The sequence below is a fragment of the Colossoma macropomum genome, unplaced genomic scaffold (assembly GCF_904425465.1).
Source record: "Colossoma macropomum unplaced genomic scaffold, Colossoma_macropomum, whole genome shotgun sequence".
In the NCBI taxonomy this organism is placed as follows: Eukaryota; Metazoa; Chordata; class Actinopteri; order Characiformes; family Serrasalmidae; genus Colossoma; species Colossoma macropomum.
In genome coordinates, this window is record NW_023494789.1 from 18,381,190 (window position 1) to 18,406,047 (window position 24,858).

Here is a 24,858-nt window from a genome sequence, read left to right on the forward strand (position 1 = left end):
AAACAAAGCTTCCGAAGTTCCATTTCCACATAAACGAAAGGACACAAACAAAGCAAGAGCAAACGCTTCTTTTACAAAGAAGTAGCAAAGACCAAAGGCCTTGATCGTGTGCTGAATAGTAAGTTGGTACTTTGGAGCCAAATGTACTAAAACAACTCAGCCACACAGTGACAGCTGACTGTTTCAGGCCAAATGTATAGAAAAGCGTGGGATGTGGTTTTAACAGTAGTTTCCATTAAGAGTGGTTCTTGCACCAGTTTCTCAGACCTCATATTCCAAATTTAACCATGGAGGAACACACCCTTAAATCATCCTGAAATACGCCATGCTTTTACTTTATTTTTGCCTGGTTTCAATCTGCTTTCTTCATTGCAGTTTCACTTTTACTTGGACCATTCTGTGTCCTTTTATCAACTGTGGGTCCGGTCCTGTTAAAGTTTACATAAAATGTAGTATTAAAGTGGAGAAAGTTTCTGCATAATTACATAAATGTAAACAAAGTCATTCAGAGTGGTTTGATGTGAAATGTGCCATTCTAGAGAAGCTTGCAGAATCATTCACAAATGTTAAAGGGAACCAGATGTCTGAATCACTGAATGGGTCTAAGAGCTCCATCACTGAAAGCATGACATGAAATTCTATGAATTGATTTAACAACAAAGACAATGTTTTTTTTATGATAGTTTTGAAATAAGGTTTTGGCTACAGCCTACTTTTAAACCTATAAAGCAGAACTCAAACCTTTTTTGTGGTTTACCACGGTTTTACCATTATTAACATTACATACAAAAACTCATGTGCAGATTTACTGGTTGTTGGAAAGCAAATAAAATGTTTATATTTACTGTGGTCATTGTGATCCATGGTTCCTGCACCGCCACTGCAAAGAAATCTGAGTCAGTAAGTTTCTCTAGAATACACCATTTCACATCAAACAACTAAACTACTTAGCATCTATTGAATTCTGAAATAAAAAAATCGGATGAATTCCACTTTAAAGAGCCAATGGCAGTTAAGAATAATAAAGAGAGCAAAAAAAAAGCATACAAACTGTTTTAAAACAGAAACCGTTGTTAAACAAACCAGATGGATATATTGAGGGCAGTTTTATGAGGTTAGTCACACATCCCTAGCTGCCAACCTTAACCAAGGTAAATATTAATACACATCAAATCCAAACCAAGGTTCAAAGTTGGATGGTCCAAAAAGTTGGATGGTCATGATGCCATGATGCCTTTTCTCACCATATAAAATAGTTCCATTCTGGTACAGGTCAGATAGTGTGTTTTTACACTGAACAGGGTAGGAACTCAGAAGTATCAGCAGTATTGACTGGGGAATAATGTTCAGTAATCCTTCAGCCTTTTAATATGACTTACAGCGATCGTTTACTGTGGCATTTTTTTCCATGGCAATAAGCTTTAATCCAATGAAAAGGAAACCAGCCAAAATTAACACTGCTGTCTCTGGGTGGCCCTTCCTCTTCCCTCATCACTCAGCATGATGCTAGCCAAGGCAGAGGTCTGTTATGACAGAACTGGCAGTTAGCGTTCACCTCCAAGCACACGACGCTGTTCAATGACATCATGTTAGTGGCAGTCCAAAAGATGCAGTAGTTTCACGATACTTGGAGAAAGCACATGCTAGACTACACCCTGCCAGCTTGGTAGCATCATGTGATGGGAGACACATAGGGAAAAGGTGGGAACTGGCTATAGCTAAAATGGAGGAAAAATAGGGTAAAATAGGATAAAATTGAACTAAAATAAATAAAAAATAAATACCACTAAAAGCCACTGACCCTTGTAAAAAAAATGTAGGGCTACAATCTAATAAAGAAGAAGTGTTCCAGCAATTAAAAGCTAACTAAAATTCCAAATCTAAAATCTCTTGAAAGAGTGCTCCACTTCATCGCACATAACTGTGTGAATCAAGTCACTCATAATAAAGGTATTAAGGTATTAGCTGGTTATGCAGATGTAGTACTGGCATTTCAAGCCTCTTATAGCTGTTTTTACTATTCTTTGCTTCACTTAAAAGGTAACATTGTGAAGGGTCAAAAGAATATTAAGTCTTAAATGTCAGTTACTTAAAAGAAAATGTTTTATTTTAAAAGAAGAATTAACATACACGCATAAGTACACTTTTCACATTAATATTCATTGATGAAGGACTTTTGCATTCATTCTGAAATTAAGAGCTATTAAGTGAAATTAAGTGGTCTCTTTCCAAAACAACAACAACAAAAAAAAACACATTAATAATCAATCAGTTTAAGGGAGAGGAGTGGAAGTATGTGAAGGTAAGATGCAAAGCAAGGACGATTCGAGATTTAAAGCTGATCTTTTCACAGAAAGTTCCCAAAAAGCTCTGTAGACCTTTCTGCACAGTAGAGCTCCAGTTTGAGGCTAATCTACTTATACAGCCTGTCTGAATTAAATGGAGAGACAGGGTAGGGCAAACAGAGGCATTATTACACTCTGGCAAGAGTCCATCTGTGGCCAAAGAGCACCGCCGAGGTAGTCACAGGGGTCGGGGCTTGGCCAGATTGTGTGAAAGGCCATTGTGTCATTTTCCCAAGAAGGTTTTTCAAAACCAACACTGTTCAAGAACTTAGCTAAATTATAATATGATAAACGCTTACAATCTTTTTTTTTAAATAAGTGCTTTTTTAAAATAATTGCTAGTGTTGACTAATTATTATGAGTACAATCGGATGATTTTCACACCAGATAAGCAATTCATCAATTTCTTACTTTCATTTTGGCCAATTTGTGTTGTAATGATGTAAATATTGTCAGGCACTCGCACTGTATTTGAATGCTACTGCTACACCTGTGCCAATATGTCAGAGAATAATTATGCATGTCTCATTGTGCTAAACAACCAGTGTCCTCACTTTTACTGCATCACTTTATTTGGTTTCATATGATTTAAATAGTCAGCTGATGTTTCATATATTTAAAATTCATAACTGAAAATCCCAGTTAAAATGCCAGATATTCATATTTCAAATCTGGCTGATTAAAAAAAACAGTGGAAATAGCATTTTTATCTGTCTGCCTATCCTTACACAGGGCAATACACTCAGGGGTAAAAAGAAATCGGCTGTAAAGTAATCAAAACTGTATTCAGCCATAAAATTCAAACTCCACCATTGAGCTTCTACAGAACTAAGTCCGAAGAGCAGGTCTTTGTGATCACCTTGCTTTGATCTTACCATCCAAACAAGAGTGAGGGGAAAGTTGCCTGGCTGAGGAGTTACTGCAAAGCGCTAAGTGAGTAATGTGTCCATGGGAAGAGCAGACACCCAGGCTTCATAAACAAACCTTTGACCATCTAGGGCAAATCTTGTGCTGCAGCTACAGCTTCTAAGCAGCATTAAAACCCAGACAGATGTTCATTATTACAAAGGCCAGCCAGAGCACATCATAATATGAATTCAGACTGTATTGTTATAGATCCAAGCCTTTTCAGGGTAAATGCATTAAGGATTTAAGGTCAATCATACAACAACAAAAAACTGGCTGGACCTTGTGGACATTTCCAAAACACAGTGTAAAAATGTGCCTCTTCCAGATTACTTCCAAAAACAGTATTTCAACATGACTTAAACTGAACTAATGCCACGTTGACGTAAAATGAAGTGGAGGTCCAAGTGTCCAAGGAAGGATTTTTCTGCCCTCCTAGAGGGCATCGTTAGTTGGATGGCCATTCTGCTCCTTAGCCTGGTTACATTGGCTGCTGCTCGCCCTCGCTTGTGAGAGTAGAGAGGCTTTAGGAATATGATACAGATCAAATTAATGCAATGGAAGCTGAAAGGCAGCTCGTCTGCTCTCAAAATGACAATGAGAATGAACTCTCCCTTGGCTTATATACAGACCAAACCGAACAAGCAGAATTCCACCGTCACATGCTTGTCTTCACTCCAGCTTATTCTCTTTCACCATGGCTTTCTTCGTTTGTAAACAGACGGAGCACAGGAGTTTGAAACAAAATTTTATTGTCCTTTTAAACTCATCTCTGTGGAATCCAGAGCATTTTGCTTTTAACTAAGTGGTTAATATACAAAACCACTGCCGAAAAGTGCCAAAAAGGATCGCCACAGGAACGTAATACCGCAAAACTGTCAACTGAAATTTAGTTCAAAGTGGAACTGAGAAGAAGCAAACTGCTTTCCAGAGAGCCTGGCTGGAATCGGCCCCTGGGCACAGTGAGGCAGGAAATTAAAAACGGGATTTCGGAAAAGAAAGGAAAAGGAAATGACATCACCCAAGAGGAAAAACTGCACTAACCGTGCCCCATCTTGTGGTCTAGAACTCGATGTACTCATGGAACGCACCGCAGCCCAGAAACCAAAACAGAAACCAAAGGCATTTCAGTGGCCTGGACGTCACTCAAATACACAACTGCATGCAGCTGATGTTCCCTGTTAAGGCACTGTGTAATGTCTAGTACAATAATGTCAACTTTAATGCATCACACAGGCTTATGAAAGAGACAAACAAATGAAGAAGAGAAAGCAAGAGCACAGTGAGGAAAGGAAGGTTTAAAGACATGTGAAGGAAGTGCTTATGAAACCTCAAAGGCAAAGCTGGAGAAGTACAATCCGTTGTACAGGATCAGCACATTATTATGAAAAGTACCTAAAATCAGCGGTCCCACCGAGCCTTCAATCAGGAAGGCCACTTTGTAAAACTTCATTTTTCTCTCCTAATCTGGTAAGGAGAACAAAACAAGTTCTGCATTAAAAGCTGTAGTATATTAAGCTATGCACCTATTCTACATATCCGTCTATCTACGTGTCCATATCCATATCCATATAGTCGCTGTCGGAACAAAACTGGTTGTCCTTTCATTTTATTTTTCACATTTGTTAACATTTCATGGTGAACAGACCAATAGAAATGGTCCAAAAATAATTTTAATAAAATATTTACATTATAAGCTAAGAAGGTTTTTTTTCCTTCTCATGTAAAGTTTCATTTTTGGATGCAAGGTTTTATCCTGACAGCAACAATCTATTAACAGATTTCAGGGTGGGCAATATGATGAGATTTGTAGCGGTATTGTGATAAACCATGTCACAATCCTTTTTCTTTGAGTATATCCTGGAATAGCACTGGATTTGATGGGGTATTTCTTGTAAGAGCACAATGTTTAAGCGATGCTGGCATACTACGGCAAAATGCATTTTATTCATTTTACTGCATTCATAAGCCTATAAAAAGTTCATCTCCATAATGTTAATAATTTTATATATATATATATATATATATATATATATATATATATATATATATATATATACATACATACATACATACATATGTGTATATATATATATATATATATATATATATATATATATATATATATATATATATATATATATACACACACACACACACACACACACACACCCCATCATCTGCCTGAAATTTACATACTGGTGCATCTGTTTAACTGGATTTAGTGTTGCACAGTATGGATTCACTATACTCCTAGATGTTGACAATACTTTTTAAAACAAATCTCAGCTACAAAAAGCATGGAAATGTCTTCAAGTATTGTGATATATTTTTGTCACATCACCCACCCTTAAACAGAACCCAACATCCATAGGATTCATATAATTTATATTTATATAAAATTCTCTGGATCTTGGCTTCCATTTCTGTTGGTCTATATATGGATCTTGTACTCTACGGATAAGTATCATTCACTGATCATTTACATTCATTTTACATTCCAAGCAGTGGTATTCACAGCTTCTTACAGCACTTGATACAGCACAATTACATTCTCTGGTGTACGAACAAAAAAACACTACAGATGCTAATCTATGTGCAATGATGTGAAAGGATGCAAAGGCTTGTCTAGGAAGGATAACTGTGCAATACAGAGAGTCAAGCTACAAAGTGATACAGTACTGACACCACAGAAAGGCATCATTAAGGCACAGTAAGAGCAGAAAGGGTAAAATGGGAAAACTACTTTACAGCAGGGGGCGCTGTGGAGTGAATGGTTTAACACAAAATAAAATACAATGAGATTGAGCCTCAACCAAAATGTGGCTCGAGCTTTTTCTCAGCGATAGAGGAGAGTTACTGCTGTCGATAATCGACATAAGTTTCCCTTCTAATTCACGAGAGCCCTGAGCAGAATGGCATAAACGAGCTATACAAAGTGAACATCAAGCACTGTAGAAGATCAGATATTTCTTTTGTATTTCTGGTACAAGCGCCAACATGAAAGTCCACATACATCTGATAATCAGATGAAACTTGTGGAATCAGACAAAACATTTTTCTTCTGGCTAAAATCTGTGCACTGGCATGTTTAAGGCAACGGAACAAAACATGTTTTAGCAATTATTTTTCAGACAGCATGTTTGACTGACTTGCCAAACAATTTGCTACATTGCTGTAAACCAAAGCTTAAGTCATTAAACTGTTTAGACAATAATTGGGATACTATACGACTGTTCATTACAATAAACTGGTATGGCCTCAAGGCAAACCGAAATTGGCACTTAAAATATCAATCAGCTAATATAGAGATTCCTATTTTACAAGACTGAAGCAATACATTCCGGTGCCGAGCACAATACCACCAATATCAGATAAAAATCATTTGTTTAATATTCTCCTTCAAAGTCCACAGCTCATCACCAACTCATCACCAATCAGTGCTACCTGCACTGAGGTCCAGCCTATTCATCAAGAACAAAATATATTCAGATTTAGGAAAAGGAAAATAGCATGTTACAGATCAGAAAGAAGCAAATAAGCGAACTGAACCTGTACATGAAGTAGAACACTGCCTTAAAAGAAAGATTACTGTCAGCTGCAAATCATACAAGAATGATTGTAGACCCAGAAAGCATGTTTGAACAAGATGTCGTACAACAAAGCAGACATTTAGAAAACGGAGACACACCAGAAAGAGAGAAAGACTAGTGGATAAGTGCACCAGATAGAGAAAAAGTGGCAGGACGACGTGCTAAAAGGAAGTGCACACTACGTTATAGATGATTACATGTTGGAAAGAGAAATATCTTGTCACGTTCAGCATTAAAGACAAGTTGCTCCACTTGGCTCAGGGCCAAGGGTTTACTCTAGTTCAGTGGATTCCAATCCTGGTCCTCATACACACCTGCCCTGCATATTTTGGTGTTTTCCCTCCTCTGACACACTCCCAACAACTAATCAGCTACTTAACAAGAGTTGTAGTGCAGCAGAGCAGGGAAAACACTAAAATAATTCAGAGCCAGGGTTAGGAAACACTGCTCTAGCACATTACAGCACTGTAAAGTGGGAGGCCTAATTTACCTTATTGTCACAGTGGTCATTTTGCTTCATTACACTGAATACTGTAGACAAACGGAGGGTTTTATTTCATAAAAACATTGAAAAATGAGCCAGTGGGACTGTAAAGACACTTACCCATAGCTGCTGACTGACTAATATAAATGTATTAAGCAAAATGGCTGCTATATGAATAAGGTAAATTCAGAATAAGGGCCCCACATCTTAAGCTGGGTGGAGGCTAGGGGGGTCTCCAAGGCCTAATCCTCGAAGGTTGTGGCACTCCAGGAGGAAGCTTTCCACCCCTGTGCCCCCGATGAGCGGGTTGCTAAAGAAGAGGTTCTGCTCTGGGGGCAGCCCTCCATCCGAGCCCCAGTCCGAGTCGGAGTCGGAGCTGCCATTGGCTGAGCCCTCGGTGGCTGTGGGTGGATAGCTAAGCTGCTCCAGCTGCTCCACCAGCTCGTTAAACTGCATAGCTGAACTGGCCTCCGAGCGCACTGAGTACGCTGGGAAGTTGACCATGGAGCTGGCCTCAGACAGGTTCTCAGAACCTGGCAGGCGCAAAGAGGAAGACGAGTCAGGGCCTCCAAAGCCTAGGGACATGGAGTCTCCGGCTGAGCCCAAGGGCAGATTATCCAGAGAGCTGCATTCTGACTGGTTATTAACCATTGAACTGGTTTCAGAGCGGCCGAAAGCATTCTCTGAGAATGTCGTAGTGTTACCGTTTAGGTCTCCCAGAGACAAAGCATAAGATGTGGTCTGCGCAGTATTGTCGCCATATTCAAAGCGCTCTGCTTTCTCATCAAAGCCGTACGAGTATGCCTCTGCTCCGCCAGCATAAAATGACATTTCGGTAGGATCATCGTCTATGAACTCTTCGCTGACCTGCAGCTGTGCACCACCTAGTGGAAACATAGAAATTTGCCTGCCACGCATTAACTCTGCCTCAAATTCCTCAGGAGTGAGGAAACCCTTTCTGGAAGCCCCTCCCAACCCAAAGCTGCCAGGCCTGCCCCGCCCACCCTCTCCCACACACTCGCCATCCTCATTGCCATTTTGGGAGGGCCACGGACGGGAGGGACTACTCTCTACACACACAAACGAGGGGCCGCAGTCTCCTGCAGCCGTGTTATGAGGGGCACCTGGGAAGATGTAATTAGTTGGGGGGTTGGTCTTGACAGGTTCCTCCTTCACGGGGCTGGGGGCTCTGGCAGGCTGCTGAGACTGCTGGCTCTGCTGGAACTGAGGCTGGCTTGGGGCCTCCATCCGCACAGGAGAACTGGGGGCGTGCAGGGAGTGGAAAGACACGGTGGCAGAGGAGGGAGAAGCAGATGTCCTGAGGCTGTCATTGAAGGACAGACTCTGAAAGAGAGGAAAAGAGACAGGGGGATAAAGAGGTGGTGGAAAAAAGAGTAAGAAAGAATGGTCACCTAATATAAAAAACTCTGTACCATTATTTTTAATCACATTTTCCCCTTACCCCAAAATTATTTGTTCAGCCAAGACATGTTTGATAAAGTTTCCTTCTTTAGTTTTACAATAGAGCTATGAACCTAATACAGCTAACAAGCAATGGAAATTTATAATTCACCAGTCAGCAGGCTAATCGCATGCTTAAACAATGGACAAAAGTACATTACTTAGCTAAAACAAATAACAGTCATCTTGAAACCTGAATTTTGACCATACTTTTAAAGCAAACTTGTCATGACTTATTGACTACATTTGGCGAGCAGACAACTGTAAATTTAAAGTTTTATCAAACTATTATTTTAATGTTAGGGAACTTTGTCCTCTCTACTGACCTGCTTAGGCACATCAGTGGCCAAAGATCGAGCTGACATACGAATCTTACTGTTCCTCCTGACAGATACAAAATACAAAAACAAAACAGACAAGAGACAGTTACATCCCTTAGTGTCAGCATGGATATAGTACAGACAAATCATGTATGATATTAACTTTGCCTCACCTTTGGTAGGGTGTTCTTCTCATCCCACTGTCCCTCACATAGTCTACCAGCTGTTTTTGAGTCCGCCCACTGTCACAAAACATACAAACCAATAACAATGCGATTACTCTATCAAAGCTGTTTTTAAAAACACAGCCATTCACACATAAGCATTTAAGTGCATGTGCAGTATTTATACGTTACTTAAACTCAACTGCTAATTATTTCATACTAATGAGCAGTGACTAGGAATGGATGAACTTATCACTAAACCTACACCTGTTTACTGTTCAGATTATTACTATATAAACATGTTACTCTGGCACATGCTTTGTAGGGAGACAGCAACAGGCTATGTACATCCATACTGACTTTTTAAAAAGTAAACACACACCATTATTAAGATTATTAAACTTATTTACTTTATGATTATCAGTGGGTATTATGCCAGGTTATATAATTAAAACTGGTAGCCATCCCAACCCTAGTAACAATTCAATCTTGTTTAAGTGCTTAGCCTTGTAACTGAGCATTTACACTGAGAGTGAGTTATCTGCATGTCCAACAGATACACCTAAAGGTACATATTCTGTGTATGTCCTATATACACACACATACACCTGCAGTACCTGTATCTGAAGGAGGATCCTCTGGTGAAGAGGATGGCTTTGGATTTGGGTTGTGGTTGATCCAGCAGACGGAAAAAAGAGTGGTGTTCCACACAGCTCTTCCAGAATATCTTACACTGATCTCGACTGGCCATCATGAACTCCAATGTGTCCCTGTGAGGACCCTAAAACATGAAGGAGGGAGGAATAATCACTGAAAAAACAATCACGGTTAGAGAGAGATCTGGTGAAAGATGACATGAAGAAACACATGGTACTGATTTTCATCTCCCCGTGTAAGTGATCTCCGAAGAAAAACAAACGTCACTCATGACAAGACGGGATTAGGAATTGGATCTAACCAGCTAAATGGATAGAAGAAAGCATTAAACCTGAAGTTTAATTTCATTAGCTGCATGTGCAACAGTAAGTTATACTCACATGAACCTCTGGGTGAAGCTTAATTAGAAATCTCTTCCTTTTAAAGCTCAGTTTGCGAATCTTGGACCAGTTGAATGTGTTGATCTTGGTGATGCCCTGAGGAAGAGATTTTGAGTAAATAACAAAGCTACATTTAAGCTAAGAGTACAGTCATTTTTGACTAGCCAATAACAAATGAATAAAAGCCAACATATACGCAATGTTCACCTGGAAGACCTGCACGCCCATGTGAGCGACTGACAGGTTGATCTTGGTGCCCTCTCGGTCTGCGGCTGGATGGAAGCGCACTCCATACATCTCCAGCTTACGAGCAATCTCCAAAACCTGGAAATCAGACTCTGCTGGTGTCTGACCCCTGAAGGAGACAAAGATAGAAGCCACAGGTTTATAATATGCATATATTATATGGAATAAGTGAAGTTGTCTCTTAGATTAAAAAATTGAGTGATTATATATATATATATATATATATATATATAATACCTTTTTGCTCTGAATGAATTCAGAAGGCTAAATATTAAACATTAAAAAGCAGGGCAATGATGGGGGAAAAAATGAAAGAAATTGAGTCACCAATGTTACATTATCTTCACCTTATCTAAAGGTATGACTAAAGGCCGATCTCTGAGGATGTCTCAGAAGGGGTTCACAGTTAAGCAGATGATCACATTTGCCAACATGCACACCTTCAATGCTACAGGTTAAAAACTTTCCAATAAACAATGGCCTGAAGAAATTAAAGAACCTTAAGGAACTTCTGCCTTTATTATGTTCTTTTTAACTGTCCCTGCCCTGCGGTGTCCGATCTTATCCACAAAGGGCCAGTGTGGCTTAGCAGCCTGATACCCAACCAGAGCCTAACAGACCCATCATCAGGCTCAGGTCAGGCTTGAGTTTGTTTACTAATGAGTGATTGTTTATGTATTAGGTTGAATTGTATTTCAAACAGTTTCTTGCACTCACAGGCACTGGTGATTCCATAACATTTGGATTTTGATTTTAAGTAAAGCACAAACACATTTCTTATAAGACAGGACAAGACAAACACACTGAATAAAGCCCAGGCTGAATCAGGCTCTGGTGCCATTAAAGGAACTGCCAGACCTGCTCTGTGAAGATCAGTCGAATTTAACCCTTTCTCATCCTCTACAGCAGCCTTCATCACCCTTTAGACACACAGGAAACATCTCAAAGTGTGTGATTACAACCAAATGGCATGTAGGACAGGACTAAAGCCTTAGCCAGCAGATGAAGCTGTCCAATCATCTATATGTTTATTCCAGGCTCCGGGTAATCGTGGACCAGAACTGGCCCAGTGCCACATTATCAGCACATTCTAATTTAGTTCATCCCTTAAGCTGTGAAATCTGCTCAGGCCCCTCCTCTGGCCCAGCGGCTGTATGGCTAATAAAGGGGCCTTAACCGCAGGATTAGAATCACAGCCTAACAGAGCCGAGCTGAAGCTCAAGCTCCTCTCACAGCCAGTGAGCCTGACGGTACCCCACAGAGAGAGAGAGAGAGAGAGAGAGAGAGAGAGAGAGAGAGAGAGAGAGGGGGGGATGGAAGGAGGGAGGAAGAAAATAGATAAAGAAAGAGAGACAGAGAGGGAGAAAAATAAAGAAAGAAACTGTCAACTTACTACTTATATTAAGTTTTATGTAGCAAATAGTATGAGCCAGTACATAGTTATGATGAACGATCACTTTAAAATTAATAACTGAATTAGGGTCCTAAGAGCTGAAGGGATCAAAATAATAGTTCAATGAAAAAGAATAATTCATTAGTTTGCCAACTTTACAAAATGGGCAGAATTACATTAACATAAAACAGTATTAGCAGTATTTTGTACTTTTGTCAATGTTTACAGATGCTACAGTGTCAAAAACTACGTAAAGGTGTGTATTTGAGATTACTTAATAAATTGGTGATGGTACTTAACATATGGCTGGAGTCAATGATGCACTTTGAGGCAAGTGTGATGATTTAGGCATGTAGATTGTACAATACTAATTTGCAAAAACTGTATAAGCTTATGTTACTTGTTAGTTGCATCAGCCTCACAGCTCCAGTGCAAAACTAACATCAGACATTAAACATGTCTTGGGTGACGAACCACAATTGAGGTAAGGGGCAAATGTGCAAATTAGATTTTTTGCCAAACTATTGTCTTATTTCATGTACTTATTTCTACAAAATATCCACTGTTCCTAGTTTATCATTTTAATAAGGTGAAAAATGACACCGTAAATCCTCAAGGACAGTAATATCACAGGATTAATCTGAAATAATAAAGACGCCATTTCATCATTGTCAGTTCTGCCTCTCCAATTTTTCAATTTCTCTTATCTCCTGTACTCAGATCAGAAGAGCACGCCAGCTCTGGAGGAAGGGCCTATTTGGAGCGCTCGCGTGGAACAGCTGCCTGACATTATCGCCATGTCTAATCCCCGTCTGAAAGCTTTTCAAACAACTTTCATGCATCTCCAAAAGGTCAGAGAGAGTGGAATCGCAGGCTTTCTAGAACTGCCTCTAAACAGCCCACACATTCACCATCACTTAAACACTACACACCCCTCTCACTAATTATGCCTGTTCGAGATATGAAAAAGAACAGTGTGTCATGCTGTATTATGAAGTTATACACGACGGAAGACTGAAGATGAGAAAATTTTTTTCGTCCTGTGTGGTGTGATTCTAAGCAATATTTAGCAAATAAACCCCACTGTTTTGATCAGAAACACTGCTCCATCTATTTGTAAAGACGTAATGGAAAGTTCCAGAAAACTGTGGTATTGAAGGAATACTATGGAAAAATAAACTTTTTACCAATTTCCCAATCAACCAAGACATATTTAACATCTGAAGTTCACTTTTTTAATTTTGCACTGGTGTGACAAGGCTAGTTTGATAAAGTTTGGGACAAGGCTGTGATGTATGCATGTAGTTTGCACAACACTAAGTGGTGGGGAATAAGCTTTCAGAATGGGCCTGTTCACACCTTGCATTAACATGTGTCTTCACTTGACTGCATGAAAAGCCAGGCGTAAACACTCCTAGCACACACTACGTGTGGATTACAATCAGATCACTCAAACCACATTCAGAGGTGGTCAGAGATGGATCCTGACCACATTTAGCAAAAGTGTAAACGGAATTCATTTTCGTTATCCGAACACAATTATGCATTTTAGTGAACAGTGTAAATAGAATCCGGCCAAAGTTTATTCAGATACAACCTGGACACAAATCACATGTAAATGCACGGTGCAAACAGGCTCTGTGTGTTATCCAATTTAATCTCATTGCTTCAGTACAAACCCAAAGAAACAAATTTTAGACACAAAATATGTTGACTGAGCAACTACAACTAGGTCTGTCACCATTATCACACAATCACCTGATCCTAATTATTTCAGCTGATTGCAATCATGTGCCAAACTTGTTAGCTCTCAAAATGAAATGTTAACATTAGCCTTGTGATAGCATGTATCAATTGTTGTTGTACAATCACATCCCCTTCTCTTTTGCACTGACAGCCTCAAGATCCTCTTTCATCACCTTTCTCCAGTAACCTGTTCAGCACAGCAGGTTATGTATATTACCTGCCATGCTTGCTTAAACCAGAGAAAATCAATATGCTTTCTGCTTTCTTCTCACTATGGTTTGTAAGTTTTTGCTATAGATTTAATAAATCACATATTTACAGTCTATAAATCACCTCATCTTGTTAAAATTACAAAATGGCTAAAGCTTAATCATGTGAAGTAACCTAAAGGCTATGGTTATTGTATCTATGCTTTGTCTTTTTTGCTTCAATAATTGATATAATCATAATGTAAAAACCTCTCAAGATGCCTGTCATAACAGCACAGCATTATCAGTTAAACACGCACGATAACGAGTGGGGAAAAAAATCTACTTCGTGTTGTTACAGAATATGCTAAAGCCAGCAGTGAGTAATGTTTGTTTATTTGAGCTTGATTAAGAGCTCCTATGCATCAACGACTAGGAAGCAAGACAGCGAAATCAGTCAATTTGCCGTTCTAGGCTTGTATTTTAATAGTTGCATTCAAAGACCAGAAAAAGACAATCAATGGTAGCACTACTTTTAAACATTAAGGGTCGGTTTCCCAGAGAGGGATTAAGTCTAGACCTGGACTACAGACACTGTGAATGCAGATTCCTCCTTCAAAGAAAAATGTAGCCTAGTCCCTGACCAGGAAACTAAATGTTTGTGTCGGTTTCACAAGAACACAACCCCTGAACAATGTGTTGTCCATTAGTGGACACACAGATGTGTTCAAACGTAACACATCTGTTTTAAACAGTGCAGAGTATGCATCACTCCTGTGAGGAAAAGGAGGGATGATATAGCTAAAGGTCTTACAGGTGTCTGCGGTGGAGTTCCATAATCTTCTCCTGCAGATGTTCCTGATGTGGCAACAGCTTATTCAGCTTCAGAAACTCCCTGTCTGCGACATCATCATAGTCTCCGATCTCCGCTGTGTGAGATAGAGAGAAAGAGAGAGAGAGAGAGAGAGAGAGAGAGAGAGAGAGAGAGAGAGAGAGAGAGAGAAGGAAAAAAAGGGAGAAAGAGAGAGAGAGAGAGCAAGGATAAATGTGAATTAATTAAAAAACCAAGGACAAAAGAACCAAAGAATGAGAGAAATAAAGAAGTTAAATCTATGCTTTGAGAACAAAGTGTAATAAGTCATGTCAAGTTTTGGCACACTTCACCTTCTTTCGTGAGTTGAATTCTCACAGTTACTTTTCAATAAAGTATCTGCAAAACTTTACATAAAACAGCTATTTGCTAAGGCTTTGGGTATATGTAGCTTCAGCACTCAAAGTTTCAAAGTGCGAGTCCACAGTATGAGGAGCAGGTTTTTTGTGAATAATGATTTGACACTTCTGTTTGATTGTTAAAAGCATATCATTTCCGTCAAAAAAAACATGCACCTACAAAATGGTAACTTTACAGGAGAAAGTTAAAAAGTTTGTAACTTTAAAGGAAAGTAAGAGTTAAGAGATTTTATTCCACATAATTCTGGAAAACCTCTATTCGTTCATGTACCATGAAATTTTTGCACGTTGTAAAGGGCAGCTGTTGTATTCAAATGGTATCAGATGATGAAACAAATTCTGAAGTCTAAAAAAACTGAGAAATTTTAAACACAGTGTAATGGGTAGGTGTTTACAAATTCTGTTAGACAAAAATGGAAATAAAAATGGAGACATGATCTATTGAAATCTGATCTATTGGCCCAAATAGTTTGAGTGCTGACATCACAAGGGGGTAAAATGTGCGTGCTTTGGCATCATTCCCAGGACAGCACTGTGATACTGTTTTTTCTTAGAATAGACCTTTAATATGTCTTTTATATGTTAAGTTACTGCAAACTAACAAAAAACAACCTGAGAATCCGTGTCCGCAAAGAAGCCGTGTCCGCAAACTGCACCTTCTATTACAGTCACATCTAAAAAATTCTGGGTCTACCAGAAACAGGAACAAACTCTTCACCAGCAGTTTGGCATGAAATATTTAGTGCTGGCAGCAGGAGGAGAAGAGATCAGCCTGTAATGAACTGCTGAGGACAGAAATGTCTGCCCCCTCACTGTCCTCCTTAACCCCTTTTTGTCAACTGACAATCTGACACGCTTTGATTATTAAAAATGCCAGTTTGTCCTAAATACATGGACAAGAGCCAGCATGTTGTTATGCATCTGTCAAACTCTTTCCTCCTGTCATTCTACTAAAATTCTCCTAGAAGCAACACGCACAAGGGATCAGAAAGCCTATTCAGGAACACTGGGTTTATGCTGGGTCCTCTTTTTTTTACATAAATAAAATAACGGCCTGGGCATTTTTCAACAAAACCAGCACCACAGGAACAATTTCCTGCAACACCTCTGCTGGATGAAAAGGAAAGGTGTGGATTCATAGAGAAATGATGAATGAATGATAAATTAGTTAAACCTAGATGAATCATAAAACCGGTTGTGCTTTGACTTCTACTATGGATGCCCAGGATATATGTAAATTTGTGACCTATGCAAATTTGTCACGTACACAAATCATTCATTTTCAACATGCAAGCAACACTTTAGTCAAGGACAAATATTTAGCTAGTTAACATTAAAAACAACTATGGTCAACAGTTCATGAATATCTTACAGGCTTGTTACTGAAACAGACAATTCGATGCTAGCAAACAAGTTAAACCCTGCAGTATGATTCACCCTTAGGGAGGTTTAGCTTTCTCAATGGGCCAAACTAGATACTAAAACAGATATAGGAAGTAAAATGGGTTCCAGGAAATATAGATCTGCTTTGACTGTGGAAATATAATACTGTTGGGTTCTGGTAAAGCACGATGATTCATGCCGTAGTAGTGAAAATGCAAGGCAACACCTCCAACGGACATGTTAGCATCAGAAAGCAGGAGGTCTTTTGTACTGAAGAGCTCCAGATATCCATACGATCCTACACCTGCATGGTGGACTTACACTGGACCAGGTGAGAGGCCAGCAGGGCAACTGTGTTTTCTGTGCAGTGCAGTATGCCTTCCATCAAATCTCTCTTCATTTGCAGGGAGAACAGGTACCTGCAAGAGAGGGCACATGCATACAGTCATACAGAGTCATATATGCAGTCATACACATTGAGCAACTTTCTATGCTCCTATACAGGATTTCCCCACTGTAACCCTACTGGCTTGTGCCAGCCATCCAGTCCCATCATTTTTGTTTCAGCAGAAACAATGCCAGGAAGAATGCAGTAGAACTTTCATTTTTCAGGCCACCATGAGGCAATGTAAACAAATAATAAAAAAAAACCTAACAGAAAATCACACAAAACCACATTGAAGTATGAGTGAATAAGGCCTGTGCAGGTCATTATGAGGAAAACAACCATGGAAAACTACTAATCCGGCTTCAGTTGGTATATATTTACCTTTCTTTAGCTTAGAGGTGGGCAATAAGGCAACAATTTAAAATCACAACACGTATTCACCATATAGATTTAATAAGTTTAAACATAAAGAATGCACCAGCAAAAATGAAAAAAAAACAAAAGATCATACTTATTACAATCATTTTCATTCTACATTTCACATACTGCGCTGCACTATATCCAGTGCATAAACAGGACTAATTATGCTCCCTTTTAATGAGACTCGAAGTACTAACAAATTTTATGGTATATTCAGAAAAGTGTATTTTTATGTAATGTGACATAATTTACCACAATAATTATAAATACCATAGAAATGCCCAACCCTTTACCCTTTATTTTAGAAGGATCAACCTCCAACTCACCCCCTATTACTGTGTTTTCTCCCACGTCAATTTCAATTTGGGAGTGGCTAAACATTTCCAAAGGAAAAAGTATTACTTTTATTATTATTTTTATCATCATCATCATCATCATCATCATCTCTGTAAGTAAATCTGCGAATGCTTCCTGGAACATCACAAATGATGTACGCAGAATCATTAGCATGTACAGTATTTACAGATATACTGCTACCACCACAACTACTTACAACAATCATAACAGCAATATTTTTCTTCTGGGAATTTTTACATGGTTTCTAAGACTGAAGCAGATGCGGGAGCAAACACAGTGACAGCGTGTAAAGCTTAATCTTTGTCAAATAAAATAACATCACGTGTAGTTCAGTAAAAGTTGTGGTTGTGGTATATCATCAAGAAATTAAAATTAATCTATTATGGAAGAACAGAACTTCTAATGTTTCTGTAGCCACTTAGCTTGATTGTGCGGAACTGAAACATGTTTTGTTTTTAGTGAATAAACGTGTTTAATAAATAAATAACAACCAACCATCCATGCCCCATCCCAGGCATTATGCAGTTTCCTGAAGAAATCCTGCTATAGCTATTCATCATTAACTGAAATGTACTCTCTTAATGATTCAGCAATGATTAGTTAGCAATTTGCATCACGTTTAATGCACATTTTAAGTTCTCCTACTAGACCTCCATACAGTAAGAAACAGGCTGATTTACACCCGTTTATACACATTTTTTTGCCACATAGCTTTATTATACTTTTTAAAAGCCTTTTTTGTTTGTTATTGTTCAGTTAAACTCATTTTTGTGGTTCAACCTATTTAACTCTAACTGCTCATCAAAATGATAGGTAGAATACTTGATTCTGAGTACTACTGATAGTGTCAGCCCTATAAAGCAACCTTTAGATTTGATATTCTGCTTTTGCAGGGGCTAAATACTGCCAGCAGCTTCGTCCAGCTGTAACTTGTTATAATTGCAGCAGTCACATACCTCGTGAATTCCTCCTGAAGCTGACCTGGATCAGGTGGGAAGAACTTCACTGACAGCCGAAACAGTGTATTCATTGGCCCTGTAATACACACGCAGACACACACCAACACACAGTCACAAACTCTCAAAATATCCTCCCAAAAATCCCACAAAAATAACAATCGAATCTGTCTGAGCACTTACGTCGCACTTGTTTCACAATGAGTTTGGTGGGCTCCAGCCAAACCTACAAAAGAGTGCAGAGCAGCGGCATTAGAATGCTACCTTAGAAAGTTCTTCACTCTAGAATTCAGTGGTATTCGAAAACAGCTTCAACTTGTTTGTTCTTTCATGGACATTTCCAGACGTTTGAACTGCATACAATAACCTCTGGGTCAAATACACATTTGAGAAAAAAGATGAATACATTCGGAAAGTGTTTCAAAGTTTACAGCACTGAGTGCTGAGTTTCAGAACTCAGTGCTTCCTGCCTACTGTATTAACTGAGGTTTGATGTTGATATAACACTGACAATTGCTTGTAATACTACGGTGATTCAAGCGGAGCTATGCTGTGTTATGCCTCTAGCTCTGTGTAAGAGTAAGTGGAGTGTGTGTGTGTGTGGGAGAGTGTGTGTGTGTATGTGTGTGTGTGTGCTAGAGAAATCCCCAGTTGCAATGCTTCTTTGAGGAGGTCCTCCTCCCCCTCCTCTCTGCACATCTGGGACTGATTGTGGCAGGAATGCACCTTTCATCACCACACCTTCCCTCCTCACTGCTCTGCTGTCCTTTGGACACCGGATCTCACATTAGCCAACTCCATACACGCACACGTCTGACACCTGACTCACCCTTTACCCAAACAGAACCTAACCAACACCAACCACACTGAACATCAGCATAGCTGAACACTACAGATGGTATGATACCACTTTTTCTTTTCCGACACTAATACTGAACCCATGACTGTGGGTCAAGTAAAGTCCTGTAAGGTGAATATGAAAATGTATGTAAATGTGTTGGTGACATCACAGAAACCATGAATTTAAAACAAGCTCTTACAGCTTAGTTTCCACCTATGGACTGTTTGGACTAGAGAGTGAAAGGCACCATTGAAATGTGAGGAATATTTACGCACAACATCAAACTCTTATTTCAAAACAGTGAGGAGAAATCAGTTTTACACAATATAGTCTCTTTAAGATGAGCATCTATGGACACTTTCACACCTAACCTGTTCGGTTTGGTTCTTTAGTTTGGTTCATTTTGACAGATGTGAACACTACGCTATACTCTGACGTGCACCAAACAACAGTACCATGACTGTGAAAAATTGCGGGTCTTGGTCCGCTTACATGTGAACCCTGGTTCAGTTCACTCGTGGTGGCAGCATGCTGGTAGCTGTTGCTAATAACAGCAGTTGTGCAATAAACAAATGGTGAATAAATGTGTTTGATTTTGGCACATAGACAGCACAACAGACTTTTGGACAAGTAGCAGCAACCTGAGAAATCATTTAATCATTTAGAAGCAGAAATCAAGAACAGTTTATTTTTGTATTGCTTTGATTGGGATAAACTTATACAATAGAACACGAGACTGAGTGTGTTATCGTGAAACAACATCATGGCTGTGATTTGGTCACAGAGTAACGAACTCCGCCCACTCGCTGCACAGCCAGCAGTTCGTTCTCCAGCTCCTTACACAGATCAACACATTACACTCGTTTCACACTCAGTTCTTTCCTTGTCCACTTTTTTTGTTCTATTCTATTCTTCTTATTTTCTTCTATTTCTATTCTTGCTCAGGGCAATTACCTTACTTATCTTAAAAGTATCCGTTTTCTGTTTGTGCGCAAAGTAAGAAGTAAAAATGTTCAAATGACTTGAGCGTCTCCTACAGGTGTCACAGTTGTTGCTTAGCAACAGCGTCTCAGCGGAGTGATGCAGTGTTTATGAAAAACCCGTGATGTTATGGCGAAATAACAGCATGGTTAGAACGCTTCTCAACCAATCAGCTTGCGTGGCCGGGACTAACTGTTGTATAAATTGACGTTAAGCATCTCTATTATAATTCAAAGTATGTGTACACACTTAAAAAAGATGGTTTTTCAAGGGTTCTTTATTACAGAAAATGAACACTCAAACACCCTTTGCATGATTGAAGGGTTCTTTGCATCATGAAAGGGTTCTTCAGATTGATGGAGAATGTGCTACAGATGGTTCTTTACAGAACCTTTTTGAAAAGAGATCTATATAGCACCATAAGGGTTCTGCTATTGTGACGATGTCAATCTTGTAGTACTAGAGCCTTTTTGGTGCTATATAGAACCCTTTTCAAAAGGGTTCTATATAGAACCATCTATAGCACATTCTCCATCAATCTGAAGAACCCTTTAATGATGCAAAGAACCCTTTAATCATGCAAAGGATTCTTTTGGTGTCCATGGTTCTATATAGAACCACTGTCTTTACTACCAAAAATCCTTGAAGAACCTTTTATCTTTTATAGGAGTGTAGAATAATACACTTAAGTCAAGAATATACGTAAGAGGGTTAGATTTGGATTGTAACAGTGATAGGTTAGTAAAAACTAAAAGAAATGTTTTTTTCTGGCCTATTTTAAAGGTGGCAAAGGTGAAAGCAACAGAGTGCTTGTATCCCTGTCAAATTTCTGACCAAACAAACAACCAACCACTTGTATAATTTGGTGCATTGTTAGCTGCTGTGAAGTGAAACCAAATGAAAAAGACACAATGTCACAAAAAACCTGAACTCTGGATTTCAGAAAAAGAACTATTCCAGAGGAAGAAAACACAGCTAACATCACATCACACAATGTGAGAGTGTGCTGTTTAAGGTTAGGTTTGTTACAGGATTGGACTGGATTGGATTCCTTCTTTTATTTCCCCTCTGATATCCGGTCCAACACTCTCTGTTTGATCCCAAGACCTGGTATTGGTTTTGTGTGATCTCTACTAAGCACTGATTCAGTTAATAAAAATGGTAGTTAGCAACAACGCCCTTTTCTACAAGTAATTTGCAGAAATTGCAGTTTTTTGTGCAGTATACACAAACTTTTTTATTACTCCCCAAATGTAGCCAATCAGTTTATGTGGACATATTATTATCAAAACATCATGTATTGTTATTTATAAAAATCTACAAAAAAAATTACAAACAAATTAAGCTTCAAATGACTTTGATGACTTTTTTTTTTATAGACAACAGAAACCACAGAACCGAGTCTGTTCAAGATTACTTATCTCAATATGGTTTAAGGCAAGTGTGTGAGCATTTGCTCATGTAAGTAGTAAAATGCTGAACAGATGTTACAATCATCCATTACTAATTAGTTATTAGCCTTGTAGCCCCAACATAAAAACCAAAAAAAGTAAACTTCCAATCGTGTCTTGGCTGATACTTTAATCATAAGTAATCCATTTCACATTGTTACCGTTTATATTACATTCTGAAATTACACTAGAATCCAGTTACATGATTATATTTTGATCTGATAATGCTCTGATCTAGCATGGTGGCATCACACCACCACACACAGTGTCGAGAAAGCAGTTGCAGAATAGGGGTGTAGCAGCTTTTACGAAATACGTTATCAGTCAATTTTCCTTGACAGTTTAACTGCAGAAATCCAAACTGGCAACACAACCAGGGTTAGAAAACTGTTTCCTATAACAAAAGACTTGTGCATCACCCAGCTAGCCTGGACAAGCACACACAAACACCCAATGCAAACTGTACTAAGCCAGGTTTCTTGAGCTGCATTAGGCTAGGTGTGTAGTTTTGCTCAAATGGAGATTGCACTGTTGTTTTAAATCACATTGTCAAATTAAAAACTTTAAGCAAAAAAAAGTCAAAATTATATAAATACTAGACGTTAAATTATTTTTAGACAAATATGCCAACTAAATATCTTAATGCAAATTGTAAGTCATTCTATTGGCTCTAATTATTTTAATTGGCTTTCTTTTCTATGTCATTTTTCCCAAAGCATATTTTACTACAAAACAGTGATGGTTGAACTGGTTTCCTATTAAGAAAATACTGCCTGCAGAATAAAAATTCTCAATAAAAACCTAATTCACTCATTGCTGTTACATTTTATAGTAAATTTTTATTTGCAAGATATTAAGTAGACATGAATCTGGGAATGCAGTGCTTTAAATTTGGAATTTGCACTATTTGCATTTGATTCGCATTTGATTTAAAATGATTAAAACTATTTCAACCAACATATATCTCTACATGTTTGTGACTATAATGCTTTTTATTGAAGCACATCGCTTATGATGTGTATCTAACAGCAGTCTAATATGCTCAAACTAATTAAACTTTACAATCCTACAAGAAGAAATACACAGCTAACATCCTATGACACAATGTGAGTGTGTGCTGCTTCATTTTAGATTATTAGATCACTCTCTTTCCTCTAAAATCTGATCTGGTATCCAATACCCATCTCTATATGCCATGTCTACTTGGCTGTTCAGGTTCCTAAAATCTATTCTTAGCCTCTTCAACCTTCTTTCAGTTACTGAAAGTCCTCCACATTCACTTCGCTCGGCTATTCCAATCTAATATGGCCTTTAGTCTCCTCTGCATTGTCCAGTCCATTTTTAGATATGCGCTGAAGAACATCAACTTCAAGTCTTTTTTTTCCAGTGCCAAACAGCTTTAAGCAACAAAGACCAGAAAACCCCTAAAGACCAGAGTGCCACACCATTATAAAGCTGGCAGTCTTTTACGAGCTGCACTGCAGAGATTTTAGAGACTTGTTCACGGTCAGGGCTTTGAGCACACTGGAGCTTTGTTCACCAAGCAGCCACTTACCCAGTTCAACTGCAGGTTCTGAAACTCCAGACCAAAATAATCGCTCTCGATGAGGTTGATCCTCCGGAACACTTCAGAGAGGAGGGTCTGCCCATCCGCCTTAGACTGCAGAGAGAGAGAGAGGAGAGGGAGAGAGATAGCACGGCAGTGAGAGAAAAAGAAAAAGAAAGAAAGAAAGAAAGAAAGCAGAGAGAGACAGAATGAAAGAAAGAGAGAAAAAGAAAGAAAGAGTGTTTTTATGAATGTCAAAACATAAGTATTTTACAGAAACATTCAGCTCTACACTGTTTGGTCTGAAGCCCTCTAGTGCGTGGGGGGTTATGGGAGATAACGGATTGTGGAGACAGCTGCTACACGTAGAAGTGAGACACGAGGCTTTTTCAACGGCTCGTGGCAGTGCATGGCCTGGCTGGAAGGTGCACTGCCACAAGGAGACACGAGGCCACAACTGAAGCCCCCTAAACAGCAGCCTTCCAGCCTCACTGTTTGCAAACAGATAACTGTGAAAGGCTGAGCATGCGAGGAGAGGCCTTTTGGGACGGACACAGTTCAATTTTCAAGCAAGAGGAAAAAGGCTTTTTGCTTGTGAAAAACTCTGGGGTTTGTTGTTACAAAACGAAAGGACTAATTGCTACGTACTAAGAACACGCGGCACTTGAGGTTTTGGATGCCAGTCGGCAACTTTCAGAAAATTACACAGCAGACATCTGTTTGTAATGTAAAGTATTTTTAAAACCTTAAAAGTGGTTCAAATCGAAATGGGCAGGGTAGGTTTTCTTTCAAACAACTTTCAGCCCCAGAAGCAACAAAAGCTGAAATCTGCTTACTAACTTCAATTCAAACGTCAAATTCTCTTGGAAGAAATACAAAATGATTTCAATACAACTCAAAAAAAGCACAGACAGAACACAGTGCAGCTGCATGAAATCTGCATTAATTTGTTCTGAAGAACTATGTGAAACAAATAAAGAAAAAAAAAAAAAACAGTGGCTTAGTCTGTAGTTAGATCAGTAAGGAATCTCAGAGTACCAGAGAGACCTTTGTGGACTGCACTGAATACAGGAGAGTCCCTTTCCTCCACTGAAGTAATAAGCATTACCCACTGTGGAGAGAAAGCTGACATACAGATACAAATCTGGCCTGAGGCCAAACCACACTGACATGCAACAGACAAAGCGAGGTGTGCCATGGTGAGAGTTAACTTCTTTCATACCGTTACAGGGGAGAGGCCTGAGCCTGTGGGTCAACCAATAACTCTGATTCATGAACAGTCTTTAAACAGGCCAAAGAGACGTTTGCTCAAGTGCTGCATGACAATTAGGGATGCACACAGGTACTCAAGACATCAGCTACCCGTTCAAGGTGTCAGTATTAAAATACTGAATTCTTTTTAATCACAGGAAAAATATACAA

At 39.0% G+C, this 24,858-nt stretch overlaps 1 protein-coding gene across 7 annotated transcripts in view; it reads right to left on the reverse strand.

The window, feature by feature from the left end:
• Window positions 1-24,858, reverse strand: part of farp2 (FERM, RhoGEF and pleckstrin domain protein 2) — a 69,773-nt gene that overhangs the window by 20,178 nt on the left and 24,737 nt on the right. For all 7 annotated transcript variants that reach the window (XM_036570418.1, XM_036570415.1, XM_036570410.1 and 4 more), the window contains 11 exons: window positions 23,446-23,550; window positions 18,801-18,843; window positions 18,618-18,696; window positions 16,818-16,915; window positions 14,698-14,812; window positions 10,518-10,665; window positions 10,311-10,406; window positions 9,891-10,054; window positions 9,283-9,351; window positions 9,116-9,173; window positions 8,453-8,672 (listed from right to left, as the gene is read on the reverse strand). In XM_036570418.1, coding sequence (XP_036426311.1) covers window positions 8,453-8,672; window positions 9,116-9,173; window positions 9,283-9,351; window positions 9,891-10,054; window positions 10,311-10,406; window positions 10,518-10,665; window positions 14,698-14,812; window positions 16,818-16,915; window positions 18,618-18,696; window positions 18,801-18,843; window positions 23,446-23,550 — 1,195 coding nt within the window. The remainder of the gene's footprint in view (window positions 1-8,452; window positions 8,673-9,115; window positions 9,174-9,282; window positions 9,352-9,890; window positions 10,055-10,310; window positions 10,407-10,517; window positions 10,666-14,697; window positions 14,813-16,817; window positions 16,916-18,617; window positions 18,697-18,800; window positions 18,844-23,445; window positions 23,551-24,858) is intronic.